Source organism: Leucoraja erinacea, chromosome 31 (assembly GCF_028641065.1).
Source record: "Leucoraja erinacea ecotype New England chromosome 31, Leri_hhj_1, whole genome shotgun sequence".
Classification (NCBI taxonomy): domain Eukaryota; kingdom Metazoa; phylum Chordata; class Chondrichthyes; order Rajiformes; family Rajidae; genus Leucoraja; species Leucoraja erinaceus.
In genome coordinates, this window is record NC_073407.1 from 7,207,413 (window position 1) to 7,228,769 (window position 21,357).

Genomic DNA, 21,357 nt, shown 5'->3' on the forward strand with positions numbered 1-21,357 from the left:
GTGACGTTTTGTGTCGGCGGCGGTTGTGGGAAAGATGCTAAGTGTGACGTGACGGAGGGTCGGAGCGAATCACGGGCCCCGCACAGCAGTGGAGGCGGTTCCATCTCCTCCTCCCGCACCCCGCCCGGCCCGATAAAGGCCGCTGCTGCCATTCCGCCAACGGCGCTTTCAAAACAGATCCTGTTTTGTGAATGCTTCATTGAGCATATTCCGACTGGTAACTACGCACTTTGTCCGAACACGCGTCATGCAAGCCATCTTAAATGACCACCTAAACTGTCATTTGGCAACCTGAAAAGCTGCCAAGGTTACACAGAAAAGCTGGAGAAACTCAGCGGGTGCAGCAGCATCTATGGAGCGAAGGAAATAGGCAACGTTTCGGGCCGAAACCCTTCTTCAGACGCGTTTAAGATGGCTTGCATGACGCGTGTTCGGACAAAGTGCGTAGTTACCAGTCGGAATATGCTCAATGAAGCATTCACAAAACAGGATCTGTTTTGAAAGCGCCGTTGGCGGAATGGCAGCAGCGGCCTTTATCGGGCCGGGCGGGGTGCGGGAGGAGGAGATGGAACCGCCTCCAAAAGCTGCCAAGGTTGCCCGGCTGGCAACAGGGAAAAAAGGTTAAGCGAGAGCCCTGTATTCCCACACTGACCTTTCTGTCCTGGGCTTCCTCCACAGCCATACTACTTCTCTGACCAGTTTGACTGTCCTGATAAAATTTTATCTTTTTATGCTTCGTTGTAAACTTCCTCTAGCTAACTTGAACTTCGTCCCCTTTGATGTCTCGTTTTCACACCTTACACTTCCCTATCTCTGTGTCTCCCTCTCCTCTGACTGTCCGTCGGAAGAAGGGTCTCGACTCAAAATGTCAAGGGCCTGCCCCACTTGACGATTTATTCGGCGACTGCCGGCATCATTGACTGACAATCAGGTGACCGAAAAAGCTGCGGCGTGATGACGTATTGACGCAGTGTTTTGCAAGTGTCGCAACATTTTTTTTGTCGCCCCTGGATTTTGAAATGTTCAAAATCTTTTGGCGACCCTGATATGACGCCAGCAGTCGCCGTAAAAAATCGGCAAGTGGGACAGGCCCTCACCCATTCTTTCTCTAGAGATGCTGCCTGTCCCACTGAGTTATTACAGCATTTTGTGTTTAGCTCCATTTGTTCGCCTCGTACTTTACTCGAATAATTACTTTAAATTCCTCATTTAATTTAATTTAATCCCTTGAAAAAAGATATTTTCTGGATCTTGTTTATTCCGTCCTTCTGCCATTTATTTCTTATTATTAATTCCCCCTGCTTCTCCAGGGGACCACTAGTTAGTCATGCTGTTAATTTCCTTTTTATACATGAAGAAATCCGTATTTAACGTTGTATAACCTTTCCCTGCTCACTCTACTCCAAGTGCTGACTATTGATTGAAAAATGATAAGCTTTTACCACACAAAAGGTGAAAATTCCAGAATGGGGTGGAGGCGGGAGGCATGACGCACGGCCGGTGAAACCTCCGATCGACGTGGTGACGTGTGAGGGGACTGCCGCGACGTCTGCACTGATTGACATCCAATGGGAGCGGAAGGTGGAGGTGAGCTGGCCGGCGACGTGTGGCCTGGCCAATGGTGCGGGAGGGAGTGGGCGGGACATGGGGCGGGCTGTGACGCGACTGTCCGGAGCCGGTACGTGTCAGCCACCGGAGTGGCCAGCGCCAACCCGCCGCCCAATCAGCCGCCTCCAACGCGGGCGCCGCCGGCCAATGGCAGCGCTCCACGACGAGGAAGTGGCTGGTCTATATAAAGCGCGGAGCGGCGGGCGCGGACCGGCACATCAGTGAAGCGGCGGAGGGAGCAGTGAGTGGCAGGTACAGCGGTGAGTACATGCACCCGGCACCTGGGTGGCAGCTTGCGGTCTGACTCCCGGGGGAGCAAGGGGTAACCTGGACACCTGCAGGCCGGCACCGGGAGGGGGAATCCTGGGCACCGGTTCATTGATGATCCGCTTCATTCCCCCCACCCCCCCGGTCCTAGACCGGCCTGTCTTTCGACCAATGCCCTCGAGTCCTAAACCAACGTTACATCTTCGGGGGAAATCTCCGAGAATTGGCCAGGCCCACGGTGTCGATGGATTCGCCCCCCCAGGCGTGGGCCCACCATTGCGCGGGGAGCCCGACAACGCATGTGGCGCCTAACGTGGGCTGCTCATAAAATGGCTTCCGGAGCGCTGCGCCGCTGCAGCCCCATTGAGCTTTTGTTCAAGGCTAGAGGTTGACTGGTGCCCGCTCACTCAATGGCCCAATCGTTGCAGTCACGACGTGATCAACTAACATGTATGGGTCTGTGTAGACAAGGAATGTTAGTTTGAAATCTCCCTGTTGTGATTGGCAGGTTGTCTTTACCGGCTCGCAGGCTGTGTTGGTAATTGAGCAGGTTGTCTTTTCAAACCTAGTTATTCCATTTGTGATTCCACCATGACGTCGAGACTGGGTAGCGATCAGATTGTCGTCAATGAATGAACGAACCAGACGCGTTTTAACTATATAATAGATCATTGGCAAACTCTTCTGGTTTCAAGTTTTATTCCACGTATGTTTAAGAACAATTGCTTTTGGAAAATTATAGACATTTGCTGAGTTGTTTCTTTTTGCCTCTTTAGATTTTTCACACTACATTAGAGTAGTAAATTCGCTCAGAATGAAAGGATATTGTTTGTTACCGCTGCTGCTTGTCAGCTGTGTCTTTGCTGATGATGACGACAAGAGGGAAAATGTTGGTACAGTGGTTGGAATTGATCTCGGTACCACATACTCATGGTAAGTTTGAAATCTATAGGTCTGTCTAATTTTTGCTAGGTTCAGAAAGTTGATGGAAAGGTGAATAATCTCTTGTTTTTATAGTGTGGGTGTCTACAAAAATGGAAGAGTGGAAATCATTGCAAATGACCAGGGTAACAGAATTACCCCCTCCTATGTGGCCTTTACCCAAGAGGGAGAGCGTTTGATAGGTGATGCTGCAAAGAACCAGCTGACTTCAAACCCTGAGAATACCGTGTTTGATGCCAAACGTCTTATTGGCCGCATATATAATGATCCAGCAGTTCAGCAGGACCTAAAGTATCTCCCATTTAAGGTAAAATGCATCCATATTGTTAACATTGTAATTATACATTTAGTTTAAATTGTCAGTTCTGTGGCAGAATATACAGTTAATGCTTTGTTTATTCTATTGTAATCAATTGATTGGTGGGCCATCACATGTTTTATAGGTCTCTAGCTTTTAGTTTGGCTGTGCAGAAGAGCTTGTCAAAGGTGTTACTTCCCCTTCACAGGGTTGAAGAATTTCATAATTTGGAGATTCTTGCATTACTGCAGAATCTTGAGATAAATTAAGGCCCATCATGCTTGGTTCCTGTATACAGACATGGTATTGACTGTATCCCCAGTCATTCACTAAGAGTGCAGTCTGGGCGTGTATTAGACACTTGTTTGTTTTCTGTATCCAGTGTCAAATAAATTGCTATTTAAAATCAAATTAACTTTTAACTTGCATATTCTTAATTCAGATTATCGATAAGAAGAACAAACCACATGTTCAAGTTGACATTAGTGATCAGGTTAAGACCTTTGCTCCAGAGGAAATATCTGCTATGGTGTTAACCAAGATGAAAGAAACAGCAGAGGCATATCTTGGCAAGAAGGTACGAATCTTTTGGTGCCCCCTTTCCTTGATATGATCTAGACTTCCTATTTTAAGCAGCATTTGGATAGGCTGTTGGTGTATTTGGTGAATGGGAATTCAGTTCTTAGAAATAAATAATAAATCATTTCTTTGTGGACATAATATTGCAATCTTGTATCACAGTTATGTATTAAGCGGATTCTTTATTTTAAGGGTTGGAGAGAGGTTGTGGAACTGGCCCATTGACTCGAGATCACACTGACAATCAGACACCCATTTACACTAATTCTACATTAATATCTTTGCTTAAATACCCATTGATGGCCTTCAGATGTCTGTGGCAATGAGTTCCACAGATTCAGCATCCTCTCACTAAAATTTCCCCCTCATCTCCATTTATTCTGAGGCTGTGCTCTCTGGTCCAAGACTCTCCTCTCCGTTTAGAAAATAGTCCATGCCTTTATTCCAAGACTGCACACTTTGCTGTGCTGTAAACCATTTGCCGCTACTCGGCTCCCTCTCCCAATCTCGGAGTCTGAAGAAGGATCTCTACCAGAAACTGGAGTAATTCAGCCTATCCTGCTGAATTACTCCAGCTTTTTGTGTCATCAGTGTTTCTGATGTTCATGATTCAAGGATTATGGGACACCTCTTTCCTAGGCAAATGTTTGAACTTTAATGAGATCCTCCAACCCAGGTGTTGAACCAAGTTGTGTTTTGGATTACAAATTATTTGTTGAAGTATTTCATCGCCTTTGTTTCATTTGTAGGTGACCCATGCTGTAGTGACAGTGCCCGCTTATTTCAACGATGCTCAGCGCCAGGCCACAAAAGATGCTGGTACCATTGCTGGTTTGAATGTTATGAGGATCATCAATGAACCGTAAGTATTGTTCCCTCAGTGGGACATTGCTATTTAAAACTAGAAGCGCGAATTTGAAGGTCAATTTTTATTGATTTCCTTTCCTATCTTTGTGTTCAGGACTGCTGCAGCAATTGCCTATGGTTTGGACAAACGAGAGGGTGAAAAAAACATTCTAGTATTTGACCTTGGAGGTGGTACTTTTGATGTCTCACTGCTCACGATTGACAATGGGGTTTTTGAAGTGGTTGCAACTAATGGAGATACTCATCTAGGTAAGACAAAATCTAGTTGAAACATTGTTTGACACATAATGTTGTGCCGAAATTCAAAAATATTCCTCGCATCTGTAGGTGGTGAAGATTTTGACCAACGTGTGATGGAGCACTTTATCAAACTGTATAAAAAGAAAACTGGAAAAGATGTTCGTAAAGATAACAGAGCAGTACAGAAGCTTCGTCGTGAAGTAGAAAAGGCCAAACGAGGTTTGTCTGCACAACATCAGGCCAGGATTGAAATTGAATCTTTCTTTGAAGGAGAAGATTTCTCTGAAACTCTGACCCGTGCAAAGTTTGAAGAACTGAATATGGTGGGTAGTCTAGTTTTTTAATTAAGTGGACTTTTCATATAATTCATAAATTGTAGAATTAAAGGTGCTGTGCGTTGAGATTTATTGTGTAGGGATCTATCGAACTAACGTTCTAATTTGTTGGCAACAGGACTTGTTCCGATCAACTATGAAACCTGTGCAGAAAGTGATGGAGGATGCCGATCTGAAAAAGTCAGAAATCGATGAAATTGTTCTCGTAGGTGGTTCTACACGTATTCCTAAAATCCAGCAGCTTGTAAAAGAATTTTTCAATGGCAAAGAGCCGTCACGAGGAATTAACCCTGATGAAGCTGTGGCTTATGGTGCAGCAGTTCAGGCTGGTGTTCTATCGGGAGAGGAAGATACCGGTAAGTGTAAACATTGTGTTTTTGTTCAAGTGTGTCAAGATTGGATCAGAACCTGGTTCATTTTGTTTCCTAACCTCTACTATTTAATTAAAATTAGGTGACCTTGTTCTCCTTGATGTCTGTCCCTTAACTCTTGGAATTGAAACTGTTGGTGGTGTCATGACCAAACTCATCCCTCGTAATACAGTGGTTCCAACAAAAAAATCTCAAATTTTCTCAACTGCCTCTGATAACCAGCCGACTGTTACCATCAAGGTGTATGAAGGTGAGTTGTAGTTTTATTCAGTGTTATTTTGTGTATTGATTTTAATTAGACATTTAGACTTTGGAATGTTTGAAAGTAACCGCTCATGAGCACTGCATTTGTTCTGTGGATTTTCCTGTTTTCTCAAATAGATGAAATATCAAGCTGTTTGTTGTTCAGTGTGTAAGATTTGAGTTTGTGGAACACCAGCCTGAGTTTGTTACTATTTTGTAGGTGAACGTCCATTAACCAAAGATAACCATCTGCTTGGTACCTTTGACCTGACTGGTATTCCTCCAGCACCACGTGGTGTCCCCCAGATTGAAGTGACCTTTGAAATAGATGTGAATGGAATCCTGCGTGTTACAGCTGAAGACAAAGGCACTGGTAATAAAAATAAGATCACTATCACAAATGACCAGAACCGTCTGACCCCAGATGAAATTGAGAGGATGGTGAATGATGCAGAGAAATTTGCTGAAGAAGATGTGAAACTGAAAGATCGTATTGATGCCAGAAATGACCTGGAAAGCTATTCTTATTCGCTAAAGAACCAGATTGGCGATAAAGAAAAACTTGGTGGAAAGCTGTCTTCAGAGGACAAAGAAATCATCGAGAAAGCTGTTGAGGAGAAGATTGAATGGCTAGAGAGCCACCAAGATGCTGAAACAGAAGATTTCAAAGCAAAGAAGAAGGAGCTTGAAGAGATTGTTCAGCCAATTGTTAGTAAGCTGTATGGAAGTGCAGGTGGTGCTCCTCCAGAAGAGGAAGAGGGGACCGAGAAGGATGAATTATAATAAGGACTCTAATTTTGTAAATAATGGATTTGAACTTTACTGTTTGGAGAAAAAAAAATATCAGAATGATAAGGACTAACTCTTGAATGTATGTGCAGAATTTTTCGCTGAATGGCGAGAACATTTGAAATGATCTAGAACTTCCATTGCAGTTTCAGTATCAATTATCTGGAGGGAGAACTTAATTGGGAGAAAATAGACGTCAAGGGTTCCGAGTACAATGTTCTCCAAATGCACATTTTTCTATTTATTTGAAATCTCATGTTTGGTCTGTGTAAGTGTAGAAAACATTTTCTACTGGTGACCAATAAATGTTATGTTTGATATTAAAATTTCTCAAGCTTCTTGACTTGAGGTTAAAGACCATCACCATCTGCAATTTTGGGGTTTGCATTGCTAAAGTTAATTAACCTACAGCCTAATTTAAATTTGATTTGGAATATCTAGTGAGGTTGCACACTACATTTTACAGATTAAGTATCTGCAAATGGCAATGGGACAACTGCCTTGGGTTGAGACTATTTCCCACCACTGATACTGCCACCTGCTGGAGTCTTGAGCAAGAATGCCTTGTCTGCAAACAAGTTTAGCCTCTGATCTGAGCTTTGGCAACTTCAGTTGAACGATCTAGGTCAAGAAGTAAAGAATGCTATTGGGGCTTTCTGCATCCACCACAAATGCACTGCAAGACGACCGGAAGGTAGCCAGTTCGAATCCCGCTTGGAGTGCATACTGTCGTTGTGTCCTTGGGGAAGACACTTCACCCACCTTTGCTTGCGTGTGAATGTGTGAGTGATTGGTGGTGGTCGGAGGGGCCGTAGGCGCAGATTAGCAGCCACGCTTCCGTCAGTCTGCCCCAGGGCAGCTGTGGCTACAGAAGTAGCTCACCACCACCGAGTGTGACTGAGGAGTGAATGAATAATGCGATGTAAAGCGCCTTGAGTATCTAGAAAGGCGCTATATAAATCCCATCCATTATTATTATTATTATTATTATTATTATTAAATACCCAACAATTGTTGGTATAATGGTTTTAAATCAGAACAACAGAGCTCAAGTGCCTCTTTCTATGCTGTGTCTTTAATTCAGTTACAAACATATCCAGGTTATCATATGATGAAATTAGGTAATTGTATGGTCTGTAAGGTAGTCTTATTGCAGCTATTCCACTAAATGCAAAATGGGAAGAATCGATAATGGTAAATTTTCCATTTTTTAAATCACTTGTACATTAAATGCAGTCTTCTGCCTAATGCCTAACTCCAATCATTTGGTTGCCCTGATGTGACAAATTGCATTTTGCACTACCAGAACCACTATGATCAAATTATTTATGATACAGATTAACAGACATTTAAATGATAAATGCAGTAATGTACCGAGTTAATTTCTTATGTTAGTTTGAGCAGTACATTCATCAGAATTTGATGCGAAATTAAAGCAGGTAGATTTAGATTTATACTTTCGGCCATCCGACAGTGACTAGGAAGGGTTCATCAGGAAGTTTTATTGATATAAATGTTACAAAACATGATTTAAAAAAAAACAAAAAAAAACTGAGAGGGTCATAAAGCGATGGGTGATCTGGTCTATAATGCATTGTGACAGCAAAATAGCCAAATGATGTTGGCGCATTACCATGTGTTCTCACTGCAATTGACAAGTTGAATTCTGGCTCCAAGGAGCCACTGCAGATGCTGGAATTTTGAGAAAAAAACAAGTGCTGCAGTGACTAGGGGTCAAGCAAAATCTATGGAAGGAGTGGATATACTCAAAACACCCTGACCTGAAATGTCAGTCCACTCCTTCCCCCCCCCCCCCCCCCTTAAGCAGTTTGTTTACAAGACTGCTGCAGAACACAAGGATGGGAAGAGGATACAAGACAAGTTGGACATCTGAAAAATATGCTGTTAGCAGCCCTTGAGAAGAGTTACAAAGCAGTCGTTGAAAATTTCACCTTGAGTGTCCATACCACCAAATACCAAGCACAGGTGCACAATGCTCTTTGTCTGACTTTGAATTGCTGAGCAATTCATAGAGGTGGGATGTAGGTTGTTACCACTGGTACATTCCTCGTTTTCTTCAGCTGGTAGTTTCTCATTTGTTCCTGGAGTATCTGTTTCTGCTTTCCTTATTTTCCAGGGTATAATGCACATGGCATGATCCAATCTTTTTGTAGGTAGAGAAGAGTCGAATTCTAATAAGGTCCAGCATTGTGTCTCTGGTAAAAATGAAATTGATATGTACTTGAATAATTTGTCATTATTCTGAAGTTCCAATCCAATTATCTGAATTATTGTTGAGCAAGCTTTATATTATTATACAATTTACTGGGAAGTGTCAGAAATAATTGTGATGATTAAGGAGCCTTGCAAAAGGGAAAACACAGGCTTGTCTTTACACAAGACCAATGCCCACTCATTTAACTCCATATTTCTTTTAAATATACTTGGTAACCAAAAACAGGTTAACTGGAGCTGGAGTTAACTACTGCTAACTCCTGACCCCCAATGTACATTTGGTATAACTGATTCACCCAGCTAGTGAATAGTACAGGGGTCAGGTCGAAAGGAGGGCTACTAAAAAAAAGTGTGCTAAAGAGCAGGAAAACAAAAACTAAACTAAGGGGTTCACTAGCAAAAGAAGTGCTCTCCTTTGAATTTTACTGAATAATGAAGCATGGTTCATTTTCTTAAAGTTATTGGGACTAGCTTCTTGGATTGATTTTCAAACTGATATGCCCATTGAGCGACTTGTGCTGAGGGTATTGTAAGGACTTACCGATATGATACTTGTACATGGTGTTCAGTGCTCCAGTAGCATCCAAACCACCAAAGATGAAAATATACTTTTCATGGGAAACTGCAGAATGAGCTGCACGTCCATCTGGGATATCACCCTTCATGTTTATTTTTTCCCACATCATATTAACGGCAGCTGTTCATCACAAAAGATGTTGTCAATGCATACTTCATAATGGCAATTTACTTTCATGTTTACCTAAGAGCAGAGTTCTACAATGCATGTTATTTTCCTTTATCATTTTTTTGTTGAATTTAGTGTGCATAACAATGTCCACAAATGCAATCCACCATCAAATCTCTGCACAGAACTTACCTGTATCAATGGTATACATATCATTAAAAAAACGGTCTCCTGCTAGTCCTCCATGAATGAATAGCTTGCTACCAACAGCAACCATCACATGGCCGTGCCTTGGGGCTGGTGGTTTTCCTTCTGTTGATTTTTGGGACCAGCGGAGTGTAGCTAAAAATATACAAGGGGCAAGGTAGATATATGTGCATTAGATATTAACTAACATGTTTATTTTTTAAACATAAACTGACCAAGTTAATCACCTGATCTGAACCCAATTGATAATGCCTTTTATATGCTGAAGGGGACTAGCCCCCAAAACAAGCATAAGCTAAAGATGGCTACAATACGGTCCTGGCAAAGTATCACCAGAGAAGACACCCAGCAATTGGTGATGTCCATGAATCGCAGACTTCAAGCTGTCATTGCATGCAAAGGATATGGTCTCGGCTCAGTCCTTTTATGAGGAGCTTTACGATAACTTTATAAATGTTGTTTTCTATCATTAAGATTACTTGAGGGTCCCAACCCGAAACGCCACCAGTGTATTCCCACCATAGAAACTACCTGACCCTCATGAGTTCATCCAGCACTGTTTTAATTAAAATCAAAAGTGTCAAATTTAAAGTATTTTAGAAAATCCAATATCAACAATTTTTGTTTTGGTTTTCACCTGCTCAAAATCTTTTACTTGAGGATGTTTAATTCTACCTTTATCAAATGCATGGAGTTGTGGATCTTGTACGGGCTCCGCTCCCTTGTCTCCTCCACCAAAAACATAGAGGCAATTTCCAACAGCTGCAGTAGAACCGTGACATGTTCGAGGTGAGGGTGGCGTCCCATTTGTGATTGGACTTCTCCATTCTCCAGTTTCTGGTTTAAAAAACGGAATAAAATAATATTATTTTTGACTAATAACCAACTGGTTTCCTTTTTGGAGAAGGAAGTAAATCAGTGAAGCTGGGGTACGATTCGGGTTGAGACCATTCTTCAGAGTATACCATCTTTGGTATCCTTTTCTAATAATTCTTTATTAAAGGCAGCAATAATAAATTTTGTTTCATTGACAGAAGTATTCAAAATTATAACGTTTGCACTATTTGTAGCTGACGAGTGGCAAGGGAATCAAAGTAGTAAAGTAAAGCAACTTTACCGAAGTTCAAAACTTGGATACAGTTTCTGTTGCCACATTCATCTGCTCCGCCAAAGAGCCATAGCCCAGTGGGTGTAGTGACTGGAACAAAGCTGGCGTGCTCATAGCGAGGCAGTAATCCCTTCCACTTTGGCGCATCCCATTCATGTCTGTCTGTTTAATGGGGAACAAAATTAGCCACTGTACAATAATAGTCGCAATCTTGCAAAGAGAAATAATCTTAAAGTGAAATCTGATACAATGTTAATTATTATCTAACTAGATTTACAAACAAGGAACGGTTTGCTCGATGAGGTTTCTGGCACACACAGGATCTATGAGCATATGACATCAAATGCAGCTCTGAAAATATAATTAAAGGTGACTTACTGAGTTGGAATTGGAGCAGAAAATAAGAAAGGGTTAGAAACATTCCACATTACATAATTGGATGCGTATATTGCACAAGGACTCCAGAGCCCCATCATTACATCAACACCCTAATTGGATAATTTGAGAAACTCACCCATTTAGACTAGTCTGTGTTCTTGTGAAATTTTCAATGATAAGCTCAATGGATATTGTATTATTTTAAATTATTTTAACATCACATATATTAACCATCAGTATAGTAGGCATACATTTTGTTTACAGATGTTACAACTTTAGCAACTAACGTCAATGTTAATTAACTACGTGATCCTCACCATTACATGCACATTTGAAATCTATGATGTGACTCATTCACATGTGAGACTCACTTAAGGAAAGGCAAGACTGCATATGTCTTCAGGGTAATCCACTGTACATATATGCTAGAGGACCCTGAGCTCCGTTCAGTGTCTTTTCTGTTATGCTCAAGCTATTCTTCCCTAACTAATCAGCATCGGCGGTCACTCGAAACGAGTGACTGTCCTCTCCATAGGGTCGTCTACTGGTCTGCAGATGTCTGTAGAGGACGATCTGCGATCCACACACCTTAGTGCAACGTGGGCAGTGGAGACTGGCGGTGGATGGTAGTCGTCGCAGCTCCTTCCTGCACAGATTTCCTCCAGGAGTGCCTGTCCAGTGCAATGTGCTCCCAGTTGCTTGATGTGATGTGGAATTTCTTCAGACTGTTCTTGATGTTGTCCTTGAAGCGTTTCTTTGGCTCACCAACCTTCCTTCAATTGAGAGTACAGGATTTGTTTAGGGAGACGTGTGTTGGACTTGCGGATGACATGGCCAGTCCATCGAAGTTGGTGCTGCATTATTGTGGTGGTTATGCTGGTCATGTTGGCTTCCTCCAAAATGCTGATGTTGATGCTTTTGTCCTCCCATCTGATCCTCAGAATCTTTTGTAAGGATCTTTGATGGTATTGTTCCAGGGCTCTCAGGTGCCTGCTGTAGGTGGTCCATGACAACAGCTCTGTAGACCAGCAGTTTTGTTAGAGCCTTTAGGTCTCGGTCTTCAAAGACTCTTTTCCTGAGTCTGATGTAGGCTCCGCTGCCACAACTCAGGCGATGGTTTACCTCAGAGTTGATGTCACCTTTTGAGGAAAGAATGCTGCCAAGGTAGGGGAAGTGGTCAACGTTTTCAAGAGTGGTATCGTCCACCTTTATGGTTGGCTGGGTAGATAGCTGGTTGGGTGGAGGTTGATGTAGGACCTCGATCTTCTTGATATTTAAGGCTAGGCCATTCAGGATGCCCTGGAGGTCTTCTGCAGAGTGTGCTGCAATTGCGCAGTCGTCTGCGTACTGAAGCTCTATGATGGTGGTGTTACTGACTTTGCTCTTGGCCGTAAACCTATTAAGGTTGAAGAGCCCACCGTCAGTTCTGTAGAGGATTGCGATCCTCCGTGGCAGCTCTTCACCAATGAGGTGAAGTATGGCAGCAATGAAGACGACAAACAGGGTGGGTGAGTCGACAGTGAAGGGTTCGGACTCGGAGACGCAGTTGCTGAGCACTGTGACCGACATGCCATCATGCAGAAGCTGCAATATTCTGATGTACTTGTCGTGACACCCGTACTTTGATAGTATGCTCCAAAGAGCCTGGCAGTCTACCGAGTCAAAAGCTTTTGTCAGGTCTATGAAGGCCATGTACAAAGGTTACACAGCATTTTTCCTGGAGTTGGCAAGCTGTGAATATTATGTCTGCTGTACCTCTGGATGGGCGTACACGAGCTAGGAATTTGCCTGTTGTTGACAGGAGCGAGATGCCCTGTAGTTTCCACATTCAGCTTTGTCCTCCTTCTTGAAAATGGTCACTATTAAAGCATCCCTGAGTTCTGAGTGAAGTTCTTCTTTTTCCCCAGACCTTGAGGAGTAGGGCGTGGATGTGGTACAGGAGCTCCGGTCCACCTTCCTTTAAGATCTCAGCTCGGATTCCATCTGGACCGGTGGGCTTGTTGTTCTTAAGGCTCTTGATGGCATCTTGAACCTCTGTCATAGTGGGAGGTTCTTCCATGTCTTCTCTGATGGGACTCTGGGGCATGAGGTGGGTAATGTCTGGTTCAGTTGTGCTGTCACGGTTGAGGAGTTCCTGGAAGTGCCCATTCCATCGGGCGTTAATGGACTCATTGTCCTTCAGCAGTTCTTGTCCTTCTTTTGAGCGCAGGGGGGTTAAGCTGTGGTAGCTTGGACCATGGATGGCCTTAGTAGCACTGAAGAAGCCTCTGGTGTCACCCGAGAGCACTTTCCTTTGATTGGAGATGAGCTGTTCTATCTCAGTGTCGTTCTCGTCAAACCAGTCATGGTGTTTTCTGGACTTGCACCCAAGGATGTTTTTACAGGTATCAAGGATGGTGGATTGAGCCAGCTCCAGTGCCCTTCAATATCATCAGGATATTCCTGTTGGAGGCTTTCCCCAAGAGAAGCCTTAAGTTGCGGCTGGATGACAGTTTCCTCCAGGCTTTCGAGCCAGATCTGCTTTGTTTGAATCCTCCTCTTCCTCTTGAGTTTGATGGGCATCATGGAGCGGATGAGGAGATGATCTGTCCAGCAGTCATCTGCATCGATCATGGCCCTTGTGATGTTCACGTCCTGGCTCGTACAATGACACAGTCAATAATATGCCACCGACCTGGGGCTCCAGTCGCGGAGCCTGCGGACCTACTACCATCGCGGTGCTGGCCGAGTTCGGAGCAGGAGGAGCTGTGGTGACGCGCTGTTGCGGCCCGACCCCGGAGATTCGGATGCTCCAGCCGCAGGTCTGGTGGACGGTGACACCGGGAGCCCGCGGGTCCCTGGTGGGAGACCGCTTTTCGGGGCTTCCGCAACGGCGACTTCTCCCGCCCGAGTTGCGGGGATAAGGATGTCCTGGAGCAGGGTCTTACATCGCCTGCCGCGGCTTTAATGGCCGCGGGACTTACTTACCAACGCCCGCCGGGGGCTTTGACTGACATCGGGAGGAGAATGGGGAGTGCAGGGGAGAGATAAGACTTTGCTTTCCATCACAGTGAGGAGATTCGCTTTGATGGATGTTTGTGTAAATTGTGTTGTGTCTTGGTTCTTCTACTTGTTTGTATGACTGCAGAAACCAAATTTTGTTTGAACCTCTGTTCTTTCCTACGGTACCCTTCCAGTGGTGTTGGTCCCGGCCGACCCTGGAGTTGAAGTCTTCTAGGAGAATAATCTGGGGATTTTAGACAGTGTCTCATCCAAGCAAGTGTCAAAAGGTCTCTTTTACTTCCTCTTCAGAAGCTAAAGTAGGGTCATAGGCACTCACAACTGTTGCCATCTTGTTGTTGGCAAGCACCAGACGGATGGTCATGCGACGCTCACTGATTTCCACAGGAAGTTCAGAGAGGTGGCTGATGAGCTGGTTCCTGATGGCAATAACACATTGTGAATTCACAATGTATCACCATTTAGCCTTAACAAAACCATATCAGCAATTTATCTTAATGTTTTTACTTAATACTTTTTGTTATATTTTGTTCAAACAACTTCACAGACAATTATGTTTGTATAGCAAAAATCTAGAAAAAGTGGAAAAAGAGAAACAGATAGTTTTGAAAAATATTGGAATTTAATAAAAAACAGAAATGTTGAATTCAGTCTGAAGAACGGTGCCATCGCAAAATGTCACATATCCATGTTCTCCGGGCATGCTGCCTGACCTGCTGAGTTACTCCAGAACTTTGTGTCTTCTGGTGAACATTTCTATTTGACATGAACTATTAAAAAATGTGTTGTTACCCAGTTCTAAGACGTAGGCATCAGAGTAGCTTCCGTTAGGATTTGCTCCTCCAACTATAATGACCTTCCCTTTTCCCGATTTATCTGGAATATATGTGAGAGTGTGGCCAACACGAACATCTGGACTCTCTCCACTGGGCACAAAAGCGTACCTGTGTACACAAGGATGGGAAACAATTCAAACAATATTGGACACTGATCCAAGAAATTCAATTCATTTTCTGCAAATCAAAAGTAAATACTGATGTTTTAGATCATTTGAGTAATTCTTTAAATTATACTAAAGACTCACTGACAAAATTCAATTTCTCATTATCTGCATTCTGTAAAGATCATTGAATGTATAATAGTGCACCAAATATTTTCTCCACCAGACTTTATCTTCTGCCCTCTTTAGGTCACTTTACAAAAGCATCTGACTGCAGTGAAATACACTGATAGCATGACATTTGCCAATACCACCAAAATGTAAATCTGATCCATTCAACAGTGATCAGCAAATTTGTCAATAGAGTAACATAGAAACATAGAAAAAATAGGTGCAGGAGTAGGCCATTCGGCCCTTCGAGCTAACACTACTATTCAATATGATCATCCAAAATAAGTACAGGTGCACAACCTTTTATCCGCAGATCCAGATAACGAAAACCTCCGAATAGCGGACATTTTTTCGGTCCTTGAAGAAAGGTCCTTGAAAACGTTCACTGAGGGCGGCCCGCAGAGGTGACAGCGGAACCTCCGGTCGGTCCTTGAAGAAAGGGGAACTAAATCCCCATTCATAAAAGAGAAGGTGAGGGTATATTGCGCGGGAGGGTTAATAATTGACAACCTGCTGCTCCCTGCCCGCTGAGTTAAAAAGTTCCCACGGTAGACTCACGATACACAGTGTATCGTGAGTCTTGCGTGGGAACTTTTTAACTCAGTGGGCATGGAGCAGCAGATTGTCGCTCCCTTCAGTTTCACCCCACCTACACCCCTCTGCTTCCCGGCCATGTGTGTGACCCCTTCCCTCCCCTCTCCAGCTCCCCGCCCATTGCACCGGCGCGGGAGCTTTGCACAGTCTTCACGTCGGCGATGCCAGCATACAATGCCAGTCACCAGAGACGTCAGGACCAACGGGACACCGACCCCCCAGGCCCACTGCAAGCACGGAGATCCCAGAGACCCACAGCCAGCAGCAACCCAGCCCTGTTCCAACTCCAGAGGAAAACTGCAAACTGGCCGGAGACGTCAGGACCACCAGAAACCGCTCCCCGATGGGCCGCTACGGCGACAAGTGGCAGTTCGCCCACAGCCCGAGCTGTTCCCCCTCATCGGGACACCGACCCCAGGCCCACTGCAAGCACGGAGATCCCAGATCAGCAACTCCAGCCCAGCCCCGCTCCAACTCCAGAGGAACACGCTCCCCGTATGGGCAGAAGCTGATCGGTACGTCTTGCAAGGTACGTCTTGTTCTTGGGGTCGCGCAGCTCGGGCTGTGGGCGAACTGCCACTTGTCGCCGTAGCGGCCCATCGGGGAGCGGATTCCTCTGGAGTTGGAGGGGGAGGGGGGTATTGTGCTGTTTGATCGCCCCCTGCTATCCCAGGGACAGGGAGACAGGACGTTCACCGAGGGCGGCCCGCAGAGGTGACAGCGGAACCTCCGGTCGGTCCTGGAAGAAAGGGGAACTAAATCCCCTTCATAAAAGAGAAGTGGAGGGTATATTGCCCGGGAGGGTATATCGCCTACCTGGAAGAAACCGGACATTTTTTCCAGGATGTCGTCTGCACACCAAAGCTCACCAAAGCTCACGTTTGGCGCCAAACGCACGTCGCCTCTGCTGCACACGGATATAAGAGTGTGAAAATGTCGCCTTAGGCCGCCTAAGGGCATGTAGCCCCGCTAGGGTGACATGAGTGCGAGAGGTGATTCAATGCTGCGGTCACATTTACAAATTCAGGAATTCATTCAACACACTGCATTTCATACAGACATTTATTCTGCAAGAAAAAACTACATTGAAGACTCAAACTCGCGACCGAGGAACTGCCGGGATCAAGGCGCAAACTCGCGACCTTGCGGATATGAGCCGAGCACTCTACCACTGAGCCAGCCATTAAAATCTACCCTAAAAAATTTCCATTCCGAAGGCCGACAAATTCCGAATTACGAAAAGTGTCTGGTCCCAAGGCTTTCGGATAAAAGGTTGTGCACCTGTATCCCGTTTCTGCTTTCTCCCCATATCCCTCAATTCCGTTAGCCCTAAGAGCTATGTCTACAGTAACTCTCTTGAACACATCCAGTGAATTGGCCTCCTGTGGCAGAGAATTCCTCAGATTCACAACTCTTGTTCTTTATATATTCTTTATAATAATGGTCAAACTTTTTCCATTCTCATCAGAAAGCTTTAAAATGTTACAAGGAAGCTTAAATGACCATATCATTCCCAGTAATTCATAGAATTTGTGGAATAATGTGTGGATGGATTCCAAGTGAGAACTGAATTATTCTTGGTTCTGGCAGCCTTTATGGTGGAACCATTTGTTGCCATGCTTTTTCTTGAAAAGAGGCTGAGAGATCATCTTGGAGAAGTAGTAGAGGGTGCTTCCCACTATTTAGGATAAAGCATTTACAGCAGAAACTGGTGAGATATTATAAGGCAATTGATATTTATGGAAAAATGTACTGGTGTAATATTTCCAAAGAAGAAGAGAAAAAAAGTACTACAAATTACAAGAGGGATGGGTCAAATGGAATCTATCTATGCAGAACTTAGCCTATCAGATTAAATTCTGCACAGTTTATCCGTTTCAAAACTGCTTCTTTCCTCTGTAGTGGTCATTTGGCTTATTTTGTGTGTCATAATTATGGCATTAATCCATTTGACCCATTCCTCTTGTAATTTGTAGTACTTTTTATATTTTAAATTGCCCATAATTATGTGGGTGGGATTTATTACGTACTCAAGGGCGTGTTTGGTGTTGGGTTTCTTGCGCTGAAGTTTAGTTTTAGTTCAGCTCGGAGTTACATGGGGAAGGTATACCCTTCAACCGTGTGAAGTTTAACCGAGACACATGGAGTTTGCTAACGGTTAAAGCGATATGCTGGAGTTTGAACAAGATTAAAGTGTACCAGTCGGAGAAGAAGGTCGGATGTATATCTTATTGTTTTTCTTCAACAATAAAGAAACTATTAATCAAAAGACGGTGGTGTTATGAAGATTTATTTGTGAAGAAGCTCTGAAGGTCTCACGGAGAGTTCACATGCGTATTACGACATTCTCCTTAAACCATGTAGTCTCTTTAGTGGCTAGAGGGAGTAATCTATTGAATGATATAAAAATCTGCTGCTACATCCTCTTCCATCCAAGTGGAAAAACCCTCTCAATCTAGCCCATCAAAACCTCTCTTTATCTCTCCTACTTCTCAGAGATAATATCTCAGCTTCTTTTCAAGAGAAAACATGGCAACAATGGTTCATTCTTTTCATTTGTATAACCCTACAACTGCAGCATGCATGGCAATTTTCCCACTGTCTCCATTTCCTCAGCGTTCTTTCATTACAGAGATGTTAATTGTACATATTATTCAAAAACTTGTTTTGAATTAGTTGTAACCATTTAAGAAGAAATTACATCGCATAGAATCACTTGATAATAATGTTACCCGTTGATAGTCAAACTTTACATATGCATTGAGATCCCACCATGTTGCTGTATGGGGACTTTCCTCTGGCTCCAACACACACAGCAGTTCCATAATCACTTGATAAAGCTGGAATAAAAGAGACAGATTTAGCAATTACTCCTTCATGTTATGTATATATAACTGCTTCATAATTTCTAAAGGTTGTATTAATATATGAAACTGAAGAAAGTGTAACTTAGAGACCTATGGCTGCTGAAGGTACTGGCTCATTTATCTTCTTTGATGATACAACTGCTGATGGTAGTAGCATAATGAATTCGAAGTGTATAGACACATCCTATCTGCTCAAGTTCAAACAAATGCCTCAAAACGCATTAGCCGGCAGTTTATTCTACAGCAAGGTAATGATCCCAAACATACTGCTAAAGCAACAAAGGAGTTTTTCAAAGCTGAAAAATGGCCAAATGGCCAAGTCTATCACCCGATCTGAACCCAATTGAGCATGCCTTTTATATGCTGAAGAGAAAACTGAAGGGGACTAACCCCCAAAACAAGCATAAGCTAAAGATTGCTGTAATACAGGCCTGGCATAGCATCACCAGAGAAGACACCCAGCAAATGGTGATGTCCATGAATCTCAGACTTCAAGCAGTCATTGCATGCAAATGTCATGAAATAAAATAATAAACATGATTACTTTCATTTTTACATGACATTGCTGTGTCGTAAACAATATGGTGCCCTGAAATGAGGGGACTATGTATAAACATATAAACATAGAAAATAGGTGCAGGAGTAGGCCATTCGGCCCTTGGAGTCTGCACCGCCATTCAATATGATCATGGGTGATCATCCAACTCAGTATCCTGTACCTGCCTTCTCTCCATACCCCCTGATCCCTTTAGCCACAAAGGCCACATCTAACTCCCTAATATAGCCAATGAACTGGCCTCAACTACCTTCTGTGGCAGAGAATTCCAGAGATTCACCACTCTCTGTGTGAAAAATGTTTTCCTCATCTTGGTCCTAAACGATTTCCCCCTTATCCTTAAACTGTGACCCCTTGTCCTGGACTTCCCCAACATCGGGAACAATCTTCCTGCATCTAGCCTGTCCAACCCCTTAAGAATTTTGTAAGTTTCTATAAGATCCCCCCTCAATCTTCTAAATTCTAGCGAATACGAACCGAGTCTGTCCAGTCTGTCTTCATATGAAAGTCCTGACATCCCAGGAATCAGTCTGGTGAACCTTCTCTGTACTTCCTCTATGGCAAGAATGTCTTTCCTCAGATTAGGAGACCAAAACTGTACGCAATACTCCAGGTGTGGTCTCACCAAGACCCTGTACAACTGCAGTAGAACCTCCCTGCTCCTATACTCAAATCCTTTTGCTATGAATGCTAACATACCATTCGCCTTCTTCACTGCCTGCTGCACCTGCATGCCTACTTTTAATGACTGGTGTACCATGACACCCAGGTCTCATTGCATCTCCCCCTTTCCTAATCGGCCATCATTCAGATAATAGTCTACTTTCCTGTTTTTGCCACCAAAGTGGATAACCTCACATTTATCCACATTATACTGCATCTGCCATGCATTTGCCCACTCACCCAGCATATCCAAGTCACCTTGCAGCCTCCTAGCATCCACCACACAGCTAACATTGCCCCCCAGCTTCGTGTCATCCGCAAACTTGGAGATGTTGCATTCAATTCCCTCGTCCAAATCATTAATATATATCGTAAATAGCTGGGGTCCCAGAACTGAGCCTTGCAGTCACTGCCTGCCATTGTGAAAAGGACCCGTTTACTCCTACTCTTTACTTCCTGTCTGCCAGCCAGTTCTCTACCCACATCAATACTGAACCCCCAATACCGTGTGCTTTAAGTTTGTATACTAATTTCTTATGTGGGACCTTGTCGAAAGCCTTCTGAAAGTCCAGATATAACATATCCACTGGTTCTCCCTTATCCACTCTACTAGTTACATCCTCGAAAAATTCTATAAGATTCGTCAGACATGATTTACACTGCTGTAATTTCTACATGGTGAAATCAAATGTATAAAATGTCCTTTATTAAAATCTGACAATGTGCATTTAACCATATGTGAATTTTTCTATTACAAATCTCAAATTGTGGAGTACAGAGGCAAATAAATAAATGATGGGTCTTAGTCCCAAACATTATGGAGACAAATGTTTCTCCTGTCCCCTATTTGCCCTTCATATTTCCTTTTTTACTTTGATCCTTATTTCCCGAAACTCATCCAGTGATACAGTTGATCCCAGCTGTCTATACCTGTCCCATCGCTTGTGTTTTGCACATAATCTTTTACTTTTCATTATCGTTGTGCAGAACTTTTGATTGATGTATAATTGAGGTTACATTAATGTTGTCTGAGTCTATACGCCTGTGTGACGCTGCTGCAAGAAAGATTTTCATGGTACCTGTACCTCGGCGTGCCAGTGCAGATGACAAGAAGCTGGCCTCGGGCAGCTGGAGGCACCAGGGCCGTCCCACACGCTGCTCTCACACGGTGCCGGTGTCGACGCCGCCGCCCGCTCGCTCGCCCGGCGTTGCTGAGGGAACCCGCTACCCCTGACCTCTCACTCGGGAGGCGCTCAGCGCGGAGCCAATGAGAGCTCAGTGTGAGGCGGAGACGCTGAAAAGGGGAAGGCGGCCATCGCTGTGGTGATCGGCGGACGGGAGGGAGAGAGGGGAAGGAATAGAGAGAGAGAGAGAGAGAGACGGAGAGGGAGGGGAGGGGAGAGGAGAGGGAGGG

At 43.9% G+C, this 21,357-nt stretch overlaps 2 protein-coding genes across 3 annotated transcripts; one reads left to right on the forward strand and one right to left on the reverse strand.

The window, feature by feature from the left end:
• Positions 1-1,715: 1,715 nt before the first annotated feature.
• On the forward strand, positions 1,716-6,899 carry hspa5 (heat shock protein 5). The gene is made up of 10 exons (XM_055659836.1): positions 1,716-1,868; positions 2,652-2,808; positions 2,893-3,124; positions 3,558-3,692; positions 4,444-4,556; positions 4,656-4,810; positions 4,889-5,124; positions 5,255-5,492; positions 5,590-5,757; positions 5,971-6,899. Exons 2-10 carry the CDS (start codon positions 2,690-2,692, stop codon positions 6,531-6,533), a joined length of 1,959 nt encoding a protein of 652 aa, XP_055515811.1. The 5' UTR covers positions 1,716-1,868; positions 2,652-2,689; the 3' UTR covers positions 6,534-6,899.
• Positions 6,900-7,595: 696 nt separating this feature from the next.
• On the reverse strand, positions 7,596-21,326 carry rabepk (Rab9 effector protein with kelch motifs). Of its 2 annotated transcripts, none has more exons than XM_055659837.1 (8): positions 21,029-21,326; positions 18,630-18,697; positions 14,945-15,096; positions 10,784-10,936; positions 10,342-10,503; positions 9,652-9,801; positions 9,316-9,471; positions 7,596-8,755 (listed from the first exon to the last, which is right to left on the reverse strand). In XM_055659837.1, exons 2-8 carry the CDS (start codon positions 18,680-18,682, stop codon positions 8,445-8,447), a joined length of 1,137 nt encoding a protein of 378 aa, XP_055515812.1. In that variant the 5' UTR covers positions 18,683-18,697; positions 21,029-21,326; the 3' UTR covers positions 7,596-8,444. The 2 variants fall into 2 exon arrangements, with proteins under 2 accessions (XP_055515812.1, XP_055515813.1); XM_055659838.1 differs by having other exon boundaries at positions 21,023-21,320.
• Between the last annotated feature and the right edge of the window lie 31 nt (positions 21,327-21,357).

Bases quoted from the DNA above. Each gene is read 5' to 3' on its own strand.
- rabepk (XM_055659837.1), bottom strand. From the start codon at position 18,682: ATGGAACTGCTGTGTGTGTTGGAGCCAGAGGAAAGTCCCCATACAGCA. The intron at 10,937-14,944 runs GTAACAACACAT...CCCATTAAACAG, and splicing joins TGCCTACGTCTTAGAACTGG to ACAGACATGAATGGGATGCG. The intron at 10,504-10,783 runs GTAAAGTTGCTT...TTTTTAAACCAG, and splicing joins TATCCAAGTTTTGAACTTCG to AAACTGGAGAATGGAGAAGT.
- hspa5 (XM_055659836.1), top strand. From the start codon at position 2,690: ATGAAAGGATATTGTTTGTTACCGCTGCTGCTTGTCAGCTGTGTCTTT. The intron at 5,493-5,589 runs GTAAGTGTAAAC...AATTAAAATTAG, and splicing joins ATCGGGAGAGGAAGATACCG to GTGACCTTGTTCTCCTTGAT. The intron at 5,758-5,970 runs GTGAGTTGTAGT...ACTATTTTGTAG, and splicing joins TACCATCAAGGTGTATGAAG to GTGAACGTCCATTAACCAAA.